We start from the raw sequence: 17829 nt of genomic DNA, 5'->3' as shown, positions 1-17829 counted from the left end.
GGTGGAGTAAATGTTAATGAGCATGAACCAAGGTGTATAAATGTGGAAAGAACTGATGTTCGTAGCAGCTATCCGAACATTTTTGTTGGAGCTGGCCCAAAGCTGTCGCCATTTTGAATAAAGCTGTTGCGAGCAATATGTGCTGGTGTTTGCTCCCTGTTTGCTCCCTGAGCAGCTGGATCCATGGGCAATTGGGGATCGTAATCTCCCTAGTCGTTGAGTGCCACATGGAATCAGGGTCTAACAGAAATAGTAATAGAAACAAAGTGTACATAGAATAAATCATTAAAAACATAAAGAAAATGTTAATAGTGCCAACTGTGTTATAAAATGTAGCACTTTGCTTTTACCAAGCAAATTTAAAAAACAAAATCCAGGGTGGTGATCAGATCTGTCTTTTCTACTTAAGCAAAGCTGGGCAGAGGCTCTGTCATAAATCCATGTGGATCCAGTTGCAGGATTGGAGCATTCATGTAAAACTTTTAGCTTCTACAGTTTGTAAGTGTTCAAACTACGTATGGTACGGCTGAAAAAGAAACATGCTTTGGCTTTCAACTATTCTTAAAGGTGAACAGCAAAAAGAGTTGTTTTTAGCTTTGATTTTAACTGTGTGTAGATTTATGTTAGAAATATATTTAGTTTGAAAATGTTCTGAGTTGCTTTTAAAGGACAAATTCAACTGTTTTCTATTCAGCTGTTGCAGAGGGAATCCATCAAGGCAAAGTTGTTACACAAACGCCTTATACAGTTTTACACACCTTGCATCTAAGGTTGTCAGATTTATTTTTCGGGGGAAGAAATCTGTTATGGATACTTCTTGCATGTGACCTTTAATGAAAAAGCACTTTGTAACTATTAAATGGTCTCTCTCAATGTAAGAGTTTTCTGTATTCTAGTATTGCAGAAGTTGGTATGGGAAACTACCATGTCTTTTCTATTCCTGTTAAAGTCTGATAGTCTTGTAGGAAATATAATTTGGTCCAGTTTCTTGTTCATCATCTCTATTGGCACATTATTAATAATTAGGATTACATCTTCCCAATATCAGTTTAATTGTACACAGTTTTATAGAATGTATATCATAACCTATTACTGAAAAAATACTAGTTATTTTGAATTATTTAATTTTTAGGAACCCAAGTTGAGGTCCCTTTTTAGGGGGCTCATTTAAGAAAATGCTGAATAGTTATCATCTGAAAATCTGACCCTGTGTATCCTGTCTCAAACTGGCCACCAACAATAAAAAGTCAACTCTTGCAAATCTTGTCCTATTTCTTTACTTTCTTTGTTACAGATTAAATTATATTTTAGTTTTATTTAAAGCATTTCCTTTTTAACTTACACACTAAGTTCAGCATTTGGGGTTCTGCAATTTCCTTGATGGCATCCCAGGCCCTTAAAAGAGTGGAGGTAAAACCAAGCTCATGTTAAACTGTGTTTTTTCTGGCTAAGGGATGAGGAATTGAGTTACATTGTTTGAATAATGTTGAATAATGTTGCTGTCTATGTTAATGAATTGGGACCTTAAACACTTTACTACTCATGAAGTCTTTGCTGTTCACCTTTCAAGTTAGCAGCAGTGGTATAAAGGTTAAGGTTGAAAATGTTCTTTTACACTACTTTTCCTTAGTGGATTTATATAGTTTCATTCTTGTCAGATCCACCTACCAGTTTGTTTGAGCAAGGCTGTATGGTTTTTTCCCCTTTGCACCATCGTGGAATTGGACTAAAGGCATCAAGTTAAAGGAATGACATAATGTGGTATTCAACAGTTTACTTTTTTCACCCTCTTCTTATTGTCTGTCTGAGCCCGGGAATTTGGGTTTCCCAGTAATTCACAGCATGAGTTGGCAAAGAGTATGGATCTTCTGGTGTTTTAGTGTTAAATGACTTTCTTTGAAATCTTATTTCTGTTTGAAAGGTTGTATGTCAGAAATGTGTTGTGCATGGGACTGATGCTCTTGAAGAAAATGCCAAAATCCAATTAAACTTTGTAGAAACAGAACCACTCTCAATACAGGTTGTCACCTTAAGCTAATTGTCAGCCTTTGGACAAACACTTTTGAAAAAAGAGGGAAAATTTTATAATAGTTTTATACATCATATCTAAATAAAGTATCACATAGCTACTTTATCAATATTTAAATGTTTAAGATTATGAGTCTATTATCAAAGATTACTTATTTTCCCTATTTGACTCATTGACAAAGGCATTTCTAGATTTTTTTTTTTTTTTTTTTTTTTTTTTTAGTGGTTCACATTTTTTTGTTTTCAGTTAAAACCAAAAAAAACCCAAAAAACAACAAAGTCAACATTAAATGGTTATGGTAGCTAGCCCACAATAATTTTCTTCCTATATGTTCATGATTTAATTGAATTTCAAGTGTAAACCCTATTCTTTGAGCATTAAAAATCTTGTTTTCACATAAAACTCAAAATATCAGAATGGAAATTGATGAATTTTAACCAAATTTTAAAACTCTCCATTGTAATACCTTTAAAAGAATACATTTTAGAGGTAAAATATTAATGGTTTGAGATGTTCTTTTATCTACATATAATTAAAATAAAATTTTAAAGAAAAAATATAGACAAAATATTAATTTTTATTTGTGGCATTTTTGAGGCACTAGACCATGACACTATTTTGCCTATATTGTAATTTGTGTTTCACACCTCATATATTTATGTAATAGAGTAGCCTATATGATATGTGTGCCCTTAATAAAACATGTCTCTTGTGAATTTTTAAGGCCCAGTTTTGCTCATTTGGGTATTGAAGGACAGGGTACCATTTTTCCCCCCACTTCAAGCCTGTATATACTGAGCATTTAAATACCAGAAGACTGCTAAGGCTGATAAGCTGTATTTAACAAACATTATTGTATTATCCTTGAAAATTATTCTTAAAACAATATTAATAAAGGATAAAATTAACGGTCTTATCTTTGAGTTTCTTGAGTCCTAAGTTAGTCCCAGTCTTAATTGTCTTAAAATATGAAAATATATATTTACTGAAACTTGTTTGCTTAATTATATTTACCAGGGGATTTAACTACTATTGGGTCAATTTTATTTTAAAGAACATGAAAACTTACAAGTGGCAAATTCCTACTGGAAATTCTGGCTTTCTTTTCTGCAGCAATATTTTCTTGTTGTATTCCATGAATAATTCTATTCTAAATTAATGTAGCCTAACATTGTTAGGCTGTTGGATGTTAACTCACTGCATATGAAACTAGTGAATTTCAAGCCCTGTACACAGTAGTTTTGCATGCCGGATTATGAAATAGTCAGTAGTGTTGTCTGTTGCACCCTGCTCTGCTTTATAATTAGTTGCGTTTGGAAAAAAAAAAGTATTCTCAATTGGTGGTGTTAATATTGCTCTTTGTAAACCTGTAATGTGGTTGATCCGTGACCATGGCATTGTGTATCTGAAAGAGAAGGTGAAACAGTAATTGACGCTTCCCATTTTAGTTAGAAGTTTGTGTGTAAGCATGCTTCAAGAAAGTGCAGCTAGACTTGTAGCTTTCTGCAGTTCTGAGCTGGAAAAGAGCATGTAAAAGAGGGGATGCTGTTCATTATATTTTGTCAAGTTTTCCCATTCTTGCATTTTATTCTTAATTTGAAGAAAGAATCCCTTTTTCATGGCAAAAGACTACCATCGGCTAAGGTTAGAACAAGCATCTCCTTTTAGCAATTTTCTTTCCCTTCTTTTTTATTAAAAAGTGTTTTAGGCTGACTGGCTAGCAAGTCAAAGAACTCTTTTAAGGGAGTCCTGACATGTACTATGAGTATTTGGGTAAAATTTATAAACTTTTCCTAAAAAAAATAAAAAAATAAAAAAAAAATAAAAAAAAAGCCTTTTTTGCCTCTAGAAAGGGACATCACATTTTCATGATTAGTGTTTAAGCAGCTCAGTTCCTTTTCTTTCTTATTATTAAAGTAATACTTTTTTCTTAAGGCTGTATTATGTTACAGGCACCAGATATTTAAAAAATGAAATGTAACTGTTTATGAACAGGATTTTGCACACCGCACAAATCGATATTGGAGATTTCCACAGTGCTAACACTGTCTGCAGCATGTCAAATTTCAGTTTTGGTATTTTTGGGTTTTGTTTTTTTAAACCCTTTTCAGGTAACACTTAGGGCTTAGTATATAATGTAGCTGCACAGAAGCAGAGTAATACCAGGTCCCTGCACCAAGGAAGATACTATACAAATAATGCACAAAATTTAGTCTGAGCTATTGCTAAAAAAATGAAAGGCCCGAACTTGATGTAGGGCTGCTACTAATATGTATAAATATAAACGCATATATATCATATTCTATACTTGGTCTTTGTTAAAAGACACCATGGTGGAGGTATATTTTAAGAAGAGATTTGTGTATTTGTCTAGCACATCATGGGGTCTTCTGCAGTCTATGCAGTGTGCTCATTATCATGGTATATGAACGATTCAGCATGTACTACACAGAACTTGCCAGATTACTTTTTGGACATCTCTAATACTGTTGCATTGCAGTCTGTGCTTCATCATTAGTTTGGGCACACATCACGTCTAAAGTAGCCTTGAAGTAGTCTTTCTGAATATTTGTATGGGTTTTGAAATATGCCCTTTGTTTCTAGCATGTAGTATTTTCTGTTTATTGACAAAGACCCATATTTACAACACCTGAGCTTTGCAAGTCCCTGTTAGCGCTGTGAATACCATGCCAGAGACATAATATTCTATGCTGAATTGATATATATTTGGGGGAAGGGAACAAGTAAATATTTATAATGTGGTAGAATGTAAAAATCATCATTTGTGACCTGTAACATAGTGCAGCTTTAATACACTGGCTTATCCTTTAACTTCTTAAGTTCAGACTTCATTTCATGCTTCCCAGCCTCCTGTCTATATACTGTACTGAAATTGTTACTGTATGTCTGAAGTTACTACAAGGCTTTTGGAATACTGTATCTGGTCTCTGCCTTACAGCACAAACAGCGCTGCCCTGTCCTGGAGGACCAGTTGGTGGATCTCGTGGTGTATGCAATGGAGCGTTCAGAGACAGAAGAGAAGTTTGATGATGGAGGAACCAGCCAGCTGTTGTGGCAGCACCTCTCCAGCCAGCTTATTTTCTTTGTGCTCTTTCAGTTTGCAAGCTTTCCTCATATGGTCCTGTCACTCCATCAAAAGGTACATTGTTGTCTGTGGTACACTTGTTTGGTAAGGCATTATAAAAAGAATGGTCTGTGAAGAATGAGACTCATCACAATACTCTTTAGTAGAGATTAAATAGTATGCTGCATTTTCTTGTATACAGCATGCTCTGAAATAAGATCCACACCTTGTTTTGAAAGGCAAAATGAAGAATAAAAGATATTTTTCCTTGTGATTAGTAACTGAGTAGCAGCAGCTAGAGAACCAAGTCTACTTACTAATTGTTCTGTTCCCTGTGGATTGTGTGCAAATACACTCAAGCTTTTGCCCAGCAAAAACAGTGCCATATTTAAAGCCGCGGCTTTTGCCTCTCCACCGATCAGCGGGGAGTGGCGAGCAGCATGGCCGCCCCACCAATCAGTGTGGGGGGAACCTGCAAGATTAAAGGGGCCGCTGCACCCCCCCACTTCTGCCACAAATTTGGGAGGTCCCTACTTAAAATACACATCCCTGTTCCTAGTAGCTGGCTTTGGATTCTTTTCCTTTTTCTTTTTTTTAGGTTACAGCAGATAGAAATCATTTTATTTCAGGTTCAGTCTTTCTCTTCATGGTATTATATTACATAGTTCTTAGTTGCATGCAACCAGAATTTAAAGATAGCATTTTTTTTCATCTTAAATGCTTGGTTATACTTTAATTTAGGATGTCATGTAGTCAAACCTAATATAAAATAATTACAAAAATCAACTAATTTTTAACCCATAAAGCTTGAGAGGAATAAAAATTTATGTAGCTGTCAGTAGCAGCCACAGTCCTTTCAGTCAAGACCTATACAAGTTCTCAAAAGGCTCTGGAAATGCAAGCTCAATATTTCTCCAAGCAAGGTGTTTTATTTGTGTTCCCCCAATAAAGTGCGGACAGTTGAACTATTTTAATTTATTTTTTCATATACAAATAAATCATAATACTTGTTGTTCTGTATTTTTTCCTTTCATATAATATTTATCTTTCTCTTTCACTCTTTATGCAGTTGGCAGGACGTGGTCTCATTAAAGGAAGAGACCATCTGATGTGGGTGCTACTGCAGTTCATCTCTGGCAGCATTCAGAAAAATGCATTGGCTGATTTCCTCCCAGTAATGAAGCTTTTTGATCTTCTCTATCCTGAAAAAGATGTGAGTCTTCAATACAACATGAAAAATATGAATAATTGAATGCTATTTAATGTAATATAATTATATCTAGCTCTTAAAGTAGCAGCGAGCTAAATAATAAAAGACGTAATTGTAGAAAAATAGTTTAAGTTACTGAAGCTTTAAAATCGTGTTAGATTTTCCTAGTGATCAATTTTGTCAGTCTGTGTTTCATGTGTTCTCAGCTTATTCCAGGGCACATGATACTTGCTTAAAGCAAACATGCCATTATCAGCTCCATCACCATCTTCTGGTAAGGAGTTCTAATAACCACCTACTGCATGCAGCTTTCCTGAGAGAGTACGCCATCCTGGTATAATTTAAATTGGTGCATAGAAGTAGAGTAAGTTTCACATTTATACAGGTGCTCTGTGTCTGAGCCCTGTGACAGCATACTTCAAGTGTATATTCTGTAGAATGCAACCTTTGCCTCCATTTAAGAAAGAGTTCTTGTCTCTGAATAGCAAAGACAACTTTCCAAGCATGAAAGTAAGATAAACTGATCCACTGTAGGCCTTTTGGCCAGCTATGGATATTACACTTTTACTGGCTATAAGTGATTGGAAACTGATCTATACCCATAACAGAACAGAAGTCGGCGCGCACAGACTGGTTTAAAAATGGCAGGACCTGTTTTGAGATTTACCCCCACTGCCAAAAAGGCAGATATGTGTTCTGTTTGCTACCAATCTAAACTATGCTGCTTATAGAAAACCACATAACTTAGATAAATTCCGCCTCAGGCTTTTTGAATGTCTGTATCTGGCCTCTGAATTTGTAATGAAAACTTAAAATGAAATGTGGAATCTTTTCATCTTAATTGGTATGTTGCTACCCTTAGGCTCAGTGGTGATATTATGACAAACCAAGCCATGATTCAGGACACTAGCATGAAAAGGGAGAGGAGGCACCTTATTTACTTTTGTGTAATTGTGCAAACAGTTTAAATATGTAATTTGCCTACCTTCACAGCCCAAGTTGTATGCACACATATTATGAATAATACCGCCCTTGGTTGCAGCGCAGAATGTCTTAATGTGGCTTCCACTTCTGTGCTGCAGTCCTTTTTTTTTTTGGTAAGGAAAATTGAATAATTTATTCCATGAATATGTGGAGTTCTGGAGGGTAAGTGAGGGTTGTTTTCTCATTTGTTTGTTTTTAAATCATGTTATGCTATAAAGAAGTCATTATATTTTTTTCCTGGAGCTCCCAAAACTTTTTCCTAAGCATGATACATTATTAAGACAGTGAGAACAGAAAACATTTCACTGGAAAAATGGTTCCTAAACCAAGATGTGCACCACAAAAATTTGTTTCTGTATTCTGAGCGGCACTGCTTTTCTGCACTGCCTTCTCACCCTGAAATGCCTATTATCAGAGGTAGGGGGAGTCATGCATTTGTGCAGTTCTTAAATATTTGGATGCTTGATTTCCATTGCCAGATGTGAGAGAGACACTCAGACATGTGCACATGCCCTGCACCCTGCATCCTCCTTGAAGTGACTGCTCACCACAGGCTTATAGACTGGCTTTTTGGAGGGAGTCAGGACTCACTTGATAACTTACTGTATGTTTCTCTCTGTCCTTGGGTTTTCTGGGTGCATCGGGGTACAAAGCCAGCCAAAGTTCAACTCTGTTGATTTTTAAGTTTAGTTTAAGTCAGTTGATCAGTTTCTATATTTTATTTCTTTCTGAACATTTGACCTTTAGGTAGGTGCAAAGGCATTTTTTCTCTCAGGGGCTATTAATGGAAGTTTATATTAGCACTGTAGTGAACCAATATCTCATATTTTCTTTTTCTTTTCTTTTCTTTTTTTTTCCATTTGGATTAACCCTTTCAGGTTGGGGGCTTGGTATAAAGTGAGCTATCCTTAACTAATGCCTTGTATAAATCAGAGGTTGATTATGAAAGCATTTGTTTTACAACAATATGTATTTAATGTTCTTGTAAATATAGATATTTATCTGCAGTTTAGATCTTTAGGTTCCATGAATGGTAAATAATCACCAAATTGTCCTGCGCTTCACAGACTTCAGAGCAAGATGTGCAGAGATACACAGTTGGGTTTTTTTTTTTCCTCTCAGGTTTGCAAGCAACTATCAGCAAATGTCAGTTGTTTAATGAAAAGATACACATACAGCAGTAACTGTTTTCTTTCCTTAGTGTATTCCTGTACCTGATATTAACAAACCCCAGTCAACTCATGCCTTTGCAATGACCTGTATCTGGATACATCTGAACCGAAAGGCTCATAGTGACAACTCCAAATTGCAGATTCCAATTCCTCATTCTCTTAAACTGCACCATGAGTAAGTTGGGTGCTTTTGTTCTGCTTGTGGATTTTTTAATCCAGTATTGCTGCTTATTATATTGGCTTACATGGACAACCCCCAAAAAAGAGAATACAAGTAGATAATCTAAATTGTTGTGATACAATACAATACTATTTTTTCAGTTACTAACAGGCTAATGGAATCAGTACAGTAATTCTTTGATTGCATATTAAAGGACCAATGTCAGGTAGTGAAAGACTAAAGGTTTCATAGTTGGTAGGGTCGGAAGGGATCTGAGCAGATCATCAAGTCCAACCCCCTGCCATGGCAGGAAAGGATGCTGGAGTCAAACAACCCTGGCTAGGTGTCTATCGAGCCTCCTTTGGAAGACCCCGCCAGGGTAGGAGCGAGCAGCACTTCCCTTGGAAGTTGGTTCCAGCTCCTAGCCGCCCTGACTATGAAGACGTGCTTCCTGATGTCTAGTCTGAATCTACTCTCCGTCAACTTATGGCCATTATTCCTTGTTACTCCCAGTAGTGCTCAGGGGAACAGGGACTCTCCCATTCCCTGCTGGTCTCCCTTGGCCAGTTTATAGACGGCCACCAGATCCCCTCTCAACCTTCTCTTGTGGAGGCTGAACAAGTTCAGGTCCCATCTCCTTATAGGGCCTGCTCTGCTGCCCCCAGGTGGTTTAAAAAAAACTAATCCAATATACTTTTATGATGTATCTTAAGGAGACATGTTTCTTATTTGAGTTTAAATAATCTGTTTTCTTTACAACCCAAGCATTGCTCTTATAATATTGATTGAGCACTAAGAAGTGAAATTGACTAGTCAGTTTCCATTTCCTTAATTTTACTTTTTGGAATTAAGTTTTGTTATCAGTAAATAAAGAATAACACACTAGATTTGGTTTTTCACTTCAGATTTTTTTTAAGTGTTAGTTGTAAAGAGACGAGGGGTTAGTGATTTTTGGTGTGACATATTTTAACAACTGTTTCTCTAATCCAGTCTTCTGAAACTATCCTGTGAATTGCCAAGGGCACAAAGGCTGCTCATCTATTATATATCATAGTGACTGCTAATGAAAAAAGCCCAGATATGTTGCAGTAGGGTTACACTAGGATTAATTTAGTCTTGTCTCTTCAGTCTATTCATATACTTACTTTTTGTCTTTTCCATTCAATGTTTACTCTGTCTTGGATATGCAGATTTTTGCAACAGAGTCTAAGGAATAAAAGTTTACAGATGAATGACTACAAGATTGCATTATTATGTAATGCATATTCAACCAATTCAGAATGTTTCACTTTGCCAATGGGAGTTCTGGTAGAAACTATTTATGGAAATGGCAACATGAGGATACCTCTTCCAGGAACTAACTGCATGGCATCAGGATCTATCACTCCATTGCCAATGAATCTCTTAGATTCACTTACAGTTCATGCAAAAATGAGGTATGGTCTGGCTGTTAAATGCAATCAGCTTGCTTTTTTTACCAGTGAATCTTAGGCTATCTGTAGTAATATCAAAAGAAAAGCTCATCTGTTTGGTCTGCTTCATAAAGTTCTCTATAGAAGTTCTACAGACTTATTCAACTAACTTCTTCAATTTTAAGTATGTAACTAATAAAACTTTTTTTTCCCAGCCTTATTCACAGCATAGCTACCAGGGTGATTAAACTGGCACATGCAAAATCTAGCCTGGCCTTGGCACCAGCACTTGTGGAAACTTACAGTCGTTTATTGGTTTACATGGAAATAGAATCCTTGGGCATCAAAGGCTTTATCAGTAAGAACTTTTTAGCATTATTACTTAGTGAATAATTGTTTTAGCTTTTAGAGTGGCATTTAGAAGCTATAGTAAAGATCAGAGCCCAACTGCCCACATGCAGGTTTCTACCCACAGAGGGTTCCTTGTAATCCCAGGACTCTAGTACAGGTTTCCCTTGCTTTATGTTGTACATGCGTTCCTGGAAAATGGCGCATAACTTAAATTTGCATAAAGGGAATCCACTTTACAATGTAACAATACGGATATGTTTCAAGACCTTGACTGTAATGACCCCCAGACCCATTTCTACTACTTTTACAAGACAATTTTGGTACTCAGCAACAGCAAACAGTACACACAAGCACAGGGCACTATCATAATAGGGATGGCAACTACGGAAATAGGTGTTGCAGACAACGAGCAAAGAGCACAGATCCACACAGGAGACTGTATTTTGATGTGCGTCACTCACAAAGCAGCTGACTGCGGGCTTCCACCATACCAATCACAAAAGAGTGAATTTACCTCACATATAACAGTTTTTTAGTATGAAAAGGGTCATCACATAAGAGCAAATTTGCATATACAGAACCTGCATAAAGTGAGGGAAATCTATAATCTGATTTATGCACACAGGCGTATGGTTTTCATGGACAGATGCTTTAATTACACATATTTGATCAAGCTCAAGTGACATGTAACAGTATTCTTAGTTTTACTCATTCAAATACTTTGACCACTGTATTTATTTAGTCAAAAGAAAATATTGCTCATATGTTGAAAGAAAAATAATCTATGCTTTAGCGATGGTATTTGTACATGTCCTTTTGGTAGGTCTGATTGGTTCTCATAGGAAAAAAATGTGGATTGCAGCTAAATATAACTTGAATAAGGATACATATATTTCCAAGTGATCTCACAGGAGAATGCTTTCCAAATTGTCTTCTCTTGTCAGGCCAGCTTTTGCCAACTGTGTTTAAGTCTCATGCTTGGGGAATCTTGCACACTTTGCTAGAGATGTTCAGCTACCGTATGCATCACATCCAGCCTCATTACAGAGTGCAGCTGCTGAGCCAACTTCATTCCTTGGCTGCGGTGCCACAGACCAGTCAAAACCAGCTTCACCTCTGGTGAGTGAATGAACTTTGCAAACATTCTTTCATTAATGATATTAAAAGTCCTGTAAGATTCCAAGAAAAATAGGAGTTCCTTCCTCCAAGCCATTCAGATGTTGGCCATAGCTAAGCCTGGGGCTGTTGACTTACATGCATAGATGCTCCTATCGATCCTGGGAAAACGAGAAGTTCCTGGTTACAGGATTTTGGTCTTCTGGTTAGGATCAGGCTGAAAGCCAATTTTAGATCAGGAAGGAATATTTCCCCCAGATCAGATTGGCATAGACCAGGTGCTGTTGCCTTTCTCTGTCATATAGAGGAAACAGTCCTTTTCTTAGGATCTTCTGAGATTATATTAACCAAATACTTCCTTAAATTATCTATGTCCTCGTCTACCCTGCTTTGATGTATGGTGACCCATATGCTGTTTTGGGTAGTGTATCTTCCATGCAAAGGTTGGAAGTGAAGATTTTGGGGATTCCTTGGATAAATGATTGCCTGTGAACACAGGGGACTGGATCAGTTGCTCAGGAGGCCTCTTCCAGTTCTATGTTACTAAATAAGTATGTGCATATTATATGAAGTTAAAAAAATAACAAAAAACAAGACTACTGCTTTGTTTCTGTTATAGTATTGGTATTTTTTCTCCTAATGAAACTATAAACATCTCTCTCTCTTTCTTTTTTTCATTTCAAGTGTTGAGAGCACTGCTCTAAGACTAATCACTGCCTTGGGCAGCTCTGAAGTCCAGCCACAATTTACACGTTTCCTTAGCGACCCTAAAACAGTTCTTTCAGCAGAATCAGAAGAACTCAACAGGGCTCTGATCTTGACTCTAGCAAGAGCAACACATGTAACAGGTAACAGTGAACTTTTCAGTAAGGTTGTAACTTAATTCAGAGCTGTCCAACTTCTAAGTGACTGAAGGTCTCTCACCAGTGGGGTCTGCACTGGCAGTGACTGCAGGCCCAGGATGTATACCACATGTCTCCCTCGGTCCTCCCACAACTGCTACAACTCGTGGCCCCAGTTTCAACTTTAGCTTGCTTCCCTGCCTCTGGGGTGAGTGCAGAAAGCAGGAGCCTGGACGGAGCCTGGAGTCTCTGGCTGCTCTTGATGGGGGACAAGGGGCAGGGGAGTGGCAACCTGATCTGCAATTTAACCCCTCTCAGATCACATGTAGCCCATAAACTGCGAGTTGGAAAGTCCTGAATTAAGTGAAAGTGGATTCAAATTGTTGCCTGAAAGGCTAGGGATAGAAATTACACATTAACCATTATAAGTGATTGAAAACTGGTTCAAACCTGTAATCCAACAGAAGTTCAGTGCACATAAACTGCTTTCAAAATGGCTGAAATCAATTTAAGATAATCCTGGATGGATGTAATATCAGATTTGGGTTAAATTGGTTTACTGAACGTCTGTCCTAGATGAAAATATAGTTTCTCATGCAATGTTAAAGGAGTTAAGCTGCAGATGTGTATTTTTTTATTTCAGGTTTTTTTATTAAATTTTCATGTATTTTCTATTCTTTGCTGTTAAATATATTCAGGGTGGATTTAATTGAAACCAAGTCAATTTTAAATCACAATTTAAATCACTGGTCAGAAAACCTCGACTTAATCACTGTTTTCTATAAAAAGTTCATTCTTGTTGTTTGATATCCTCTATTCATTTAACTTCTTGAAACTTTGCAATTTTAGAGAGAGGTAAGGGCTTGACTCTGTGTACACATAACTTGCAGAGAGACAATAGGGCTGATGGGTAGGTAATCAGGTCTCTTAACTTTCATCTCCATATACTGCTGTTAACAAGGATATTAGCTCTGGAATCATTAAATCCACAGTTTGAGAACTGAAACTAAGCATCAGAGAGATGCTTAATGGGAACTTAGACTGAGCACTGAGTCCCATCAGGTAGAGTGGTTTTCTTTAATCTTTACTAATCTTTAAAGGAGCCTCTGGGAACCCCATAAGATTAGGTCCCTAATATACTCCATTGCCTGTTACGACCTATTTATAAAACTTTTCTAAAAAGGTTACATGAATATACTGTCACAAATAGTATGCAACTAGAAGTTATAATCCCTATTCCATGATGGTATCTTTGAGCGCTAACATACCTTAAATTAAAACTATCTTTATATAGGGTTGGGGTTTTTTGGTTGTTTTTTTTAAAGCATCTTAACAAACAATCAAAAAGTACAATTAACTAAAAATATCTGATTTAAATTTTTTAAAATCTGATTTTTTTTTGATTTTTTTTTTTTTTAAACATCATTGATTTTTATCCACTCTGAATATACTCAGTGCTCAGTATGGATAAGTTAATAGGAGACAAGGTGTCAGTCCCTGATTTGCAAAAGAGAAGAAAATGTAGCTCATGTCCTTTCTTTCCTCTGCTGTGTATAAACCTGAAAGGTTTGTATTTTTACATAGGAGGAAGGCACTTGAACAAATTGCTTAGATTAACTGTGGAATCTCGATTAAGAGCAAGTTAGGCAGGCACTTGTCTGGTATGGTTTAGCCAAGGGTGATCCTGCCTTGATCAGACTAGATAATCTTTTTAGGCCCTTTCCAACCCTACTTCCTACCTTTTTCTATGAAAAGCCTTTTTCCTTCTTGTTGTTTTTACATTTGAAATTCATATCTAGCCTAGAGACTATCTAGAGAACTGGTACGATTTCAATATCACAAAAGTCAAGAGAGAGTACAGGCTTGAATGAGAGAGGATTTGGGGCTTATATTCTAAGGCTCTTTTTACAGTATTAATGTTGCATTAACACTAGGTTTTTGTATTGGTTAAGTTGAAGTATTCCATGAGGTAATGCTCCACTAGCCATTCTGTTCTGAAATATGGTTCTTTATGAATGACATCCTATATTCTTGGTTTATTGTTTCTCCAATGATTTCTGCATTAAGTATGTTCCGTTTACAGGCAAGATAATGTCTTTCAGCAAATTAAGTCTCAATTTTAAAATCAGTTGAATTATTTCTAGCTCCTTCATCAACCATTGTAGTCATTTATCTGGAATGGAGGTGTTCTAACTCTCTTAATTTGTCTTGACTGCTAAATTCAGCTCACCTCCCCATAAATATTCTGGCTCTACAGAGACATACAGGAATTTTTTAAAAAGATGCATAGAAAGAAAAATAAAATGGTTGAATTCTCAAAGGTTTGCTTCATGTGGTCATAAAAGAAGCATTAATAGAAGTGTCAGTCTTATGGGAGAAGTCTAATTTCGCCAGCCCTTTTTGTTGACTTAATATTTTATGTGCATCTGTTTAGACTTTTTCACAGGTTCTGATTCAATTCAGGGAACTTGGTGCAAGGACATATTGCAGACTATCATGAGTTTCACTCCCCATAATTGGGCTTCACACACACTAAGCTGTTTTCCAGCTCCACTGCAGGTAATTGTTTCTAACCTAGGTCTTGTTCTAATTAGAATCGTGGAGAAAAGCACCTTTTGTTGTCCTCTTTGTAGTCAATGTATTTTCTTCCCCAGCCTTGACTACTCTAAGTTCAGGTTCAAATTCAAAAGGCAACATGAGTGCATCATTAGCACTGGGTCAAAATCATCCCTAGATAATTTAGAATCAAATACTTGGTTGGTGAGTGCTGCTAATAAATTGGAAACAGCATTTTCACTCTTGTTGAGAATATAGCCATCATGATGGAAGGACAGCTTTGTTTCTACTTGCCTCTCTTTAATAAGAGAGGTTGGAATTTTATGAAAGGTGCTTTTGGTAAGGTGGAATTACCTAAAATTGTACATTTCTTTTCAAATGGAGATTTTAGTTGGGGATTTATGTGGGAAGAGGGAACATTCTTTTCTGGCTTTTTAGCTGACTGCAAATTATTTTATTTCAGGCATTCTTTAAACAGAATAATGTACCCCAAGAAAGCCGTTTTAACTTGAAAAAGAACGTAGAAGAGGAATACCGAAAGTGGAAGTCTATGACCAATGAGAATGACATAATCACCCACTTTTCCATGCAGGGTTCTCCTCCTCTGTTTCTCTGCCTGCTGTGGAAAATGCTTTTAGAGACTGATCACATTAATCAGATTGGTTATAGGTGAGCTTTTAAAGACTAACCGTATTTTTTACAAAAGTTGTCATAACTCTAGAACAGTGGGCTTTCGTCCTTACTGGGGCTACAACTCTTCTACACTGTTTCACAGATTTTAATGCAAACTTCTTTGCATCTTTTTGATAAACTACCAAGTAATGGCTTTTGAGATATTGCTAGATGCATGTACTGTATCATAAGGATTGTATGATGCCTAATATTGATGACAGATGCTGGCTGATGGTGTTTTTGTATGTAAATTTCATAGAAGGACTCTTCTCTAGAAAAGGGAATGTTGCAAATGAGTTGAGCTGTGTTTTGATCAGCTACAGAATCATACTTATGAGGAGCTTCTATTCTACACGCTCACTGTTCACTCTTTACTAATACAAATATTAACATAAGTTATATTTCTGTAGTACTGTAAAGCAACCCTCTGAAAATTTTAACAAGGTGATTGTTTTATGATTATTCCACTCTCACTTCAAGCTTTAGAGACTCTCTCCAACTTCTCCACATCCTTTCTGTAGTGGAGAGCTCAAAACTAGACACAGTACCCCAGATGTGGCCTCACCAGTGCAGAATAGAAGGAAATAATTACTACCTTCAGTCTGCTAGCAGTGCTCCTACTAATGCTGCCCAGTATGCCATTAGCCCTCTTGGCAACAAGGGCACACTTTTGGCTCATATCTAGCTTACTGTCCACTGTAACCCCCAGGTCCTTTTCTTCAGAGCTGCTGCTTAGCCAGTTGGTCCCAAAGCTGTATGGGATTGTTCCATCCTAAGTGCAGAACTTTGCACTTGTCCTTGTTGAACGTCATGAGATTCCTGTTGGCCCAGTCTTCCAATTTGTCTTCATTACTCTGAATCCTAGCCCTATCCTCCAGCATATCTACTATATCCCCCAGCTGCTGTCATTCACAAACTTGCTTAGGGTGTAATCCATCTCATCTTCCAGATTGTTAATGAAGATATTGAACAAAACTGGCTCCTGTGGCATTCCACTTGATACTAACTGCCAACTAGACATTGACCTATTGATTAGTAGTACCCTCTGAGCCCAATGCTGCAGCCAGTTTTCTGTCCACCTTGAAGTCTGTTCATCCAGCCTGTACTTCCTTAGCTTGCCTGCAAGAATGTAGGAGACTATATCAAAAACCTTGCTAAAATCAAGGTACACCACATCTACTGGTCTCCCCAGACCCACAGAGCCAGTCATCTCATCATAGAAGGCAATCAGGTTGGTCAGTCATGACTTGCCCTTGGTGAATCCATGCTTACTGTTCCTTATCAATTTCTTCTCCTCCAAATGTTTAGAAATGGATTCTTTGAGGACCTGCTCCATGTTTTTTCTGGGGTCTGAGGTGGGGCTGTCTGGTCTGTAGTTCCCTGGATTCTCCTTCTTCCCTTTCTTTAAGTGGGCACTATATTTGCCCTTTTCCAGATGTCTGGGACCTCCCCTGATCACCACGGGTTTTCAAAGATGGTGGCCAACAGCTATGTAATTACATTGGCCCCATGGACTTGTAATGATGCCTGCACAACTAGAAAGTTATGATATCTGTCCTACTAAACATAATTCTACAAGAGCAATGTGTATAGATTTATGGTGTTATGCCCAGACTCTATTGATGAAGCCAAAAATTATTTATTTTGACTTCTGACTAACAATCTGTGGTATCCTTAGATCAGGGGTAAGCCAGAGCATGGCACGGTAAGGCATTTTGCTTAGCATGCATGCCTTGCAGCAGATGGCAGGGAAGGGGCCATGGCTATTAGGGCTGTGCAACATTTTGGCAACCGTTTCATTTTGGAGGTGTTTCGGGCTATTTTGGCACCCAAAACACCAAATCCGAATTGAAACACAAAGCTCAGAAACATCTCCAAAATGAAACGAGGAATCCAAAATGGTTTGGAAAATTTCGGAATATTGAAGCCAGGCTTGGAGGGAAACAGCTGTACGCAGCTGTCCTGCCGTGTGACTTGGCTCCATAGGGAGCAGAGATCCGCGCCGGGGGTCTCCTCACCACCGCTGCCTGCCCCACGCTGCCCCAGCAATGCAGGGCTCCCTGCAGAGCCAGGTCACACAGCAAGGCAGTGCTGGTCCCTGCCGCGCAACCTGGCTCTGCAGGGAGCAGAGATCCAGGGTACCGCGGGGTGGGCAGCAGCAGTGAGGAGACCCTGGCACAGATTTCTGCTCCCTACGGAGCCAGGTCGCGTGGCAGGGCAGTGCAGTTTTTGTACAAAAA

General features: G+C 37.7%; 1 protein-coding gene across 2 annotated transcripts in view; it reads left to right on the top strand.

The window, feature by feature from the left end:
* The window catches only part of MED23 (mediator complex subunit 23), a 60183-nt gene that overhangs the window by 26532 nt on the left and 15822 nt on the right, over nt 1-17829 (top strand). For both annotated transcript variants that reach the window (XM_006259775.4, XM_006259776.4), the window contains 9 exons: nt 4989-5189; nt 6184-6327; nt 8510-8655; nt 9831-10076; nt 10268-10410; nt 11348-11522; nt 12204-12367; nt 14796-14920; nt 15381-15586. In XM_006259775.4, coding sequence (XP_006259837.2) covers nt 4989-5189; nt 6184-6327; nt 8510-8655; nt 9831-10076; nt 10268-10410; nt 11348-11522; nt 12204-12367; nt 14796-14920; nt 15381-15586 — 1550 coding nt within the window. The remainder of the gene's footprint in view (nt 1-4988; nt 5190-6183; nt 6328-8509; nt 8656-9830; nt 10077-10267; nt 10411-11347; nt 11523-12203; nt 12368-14795; nt 14921-15380; nt 15587-17829) is intronic.

Source organism: Alligator mississippiensis, chromosome 1 (genome assembly GCF_030867095.1).
Source record: "Alligator mississippiensis isolate rAllMis1 chromosome 1, rAllMis1, whole genome shotgun sequence".
NCBI lineage: Eukaryota > Metazoa > Chordata > Crocodylia > Alligatoridae > Alligator > Alligator mississippiensis.
The sequence above is the reverse complement of the archived record's forward strand: the minus strand, read 5'-3'. Positions and strand labels throughout refer to the sequence as shown.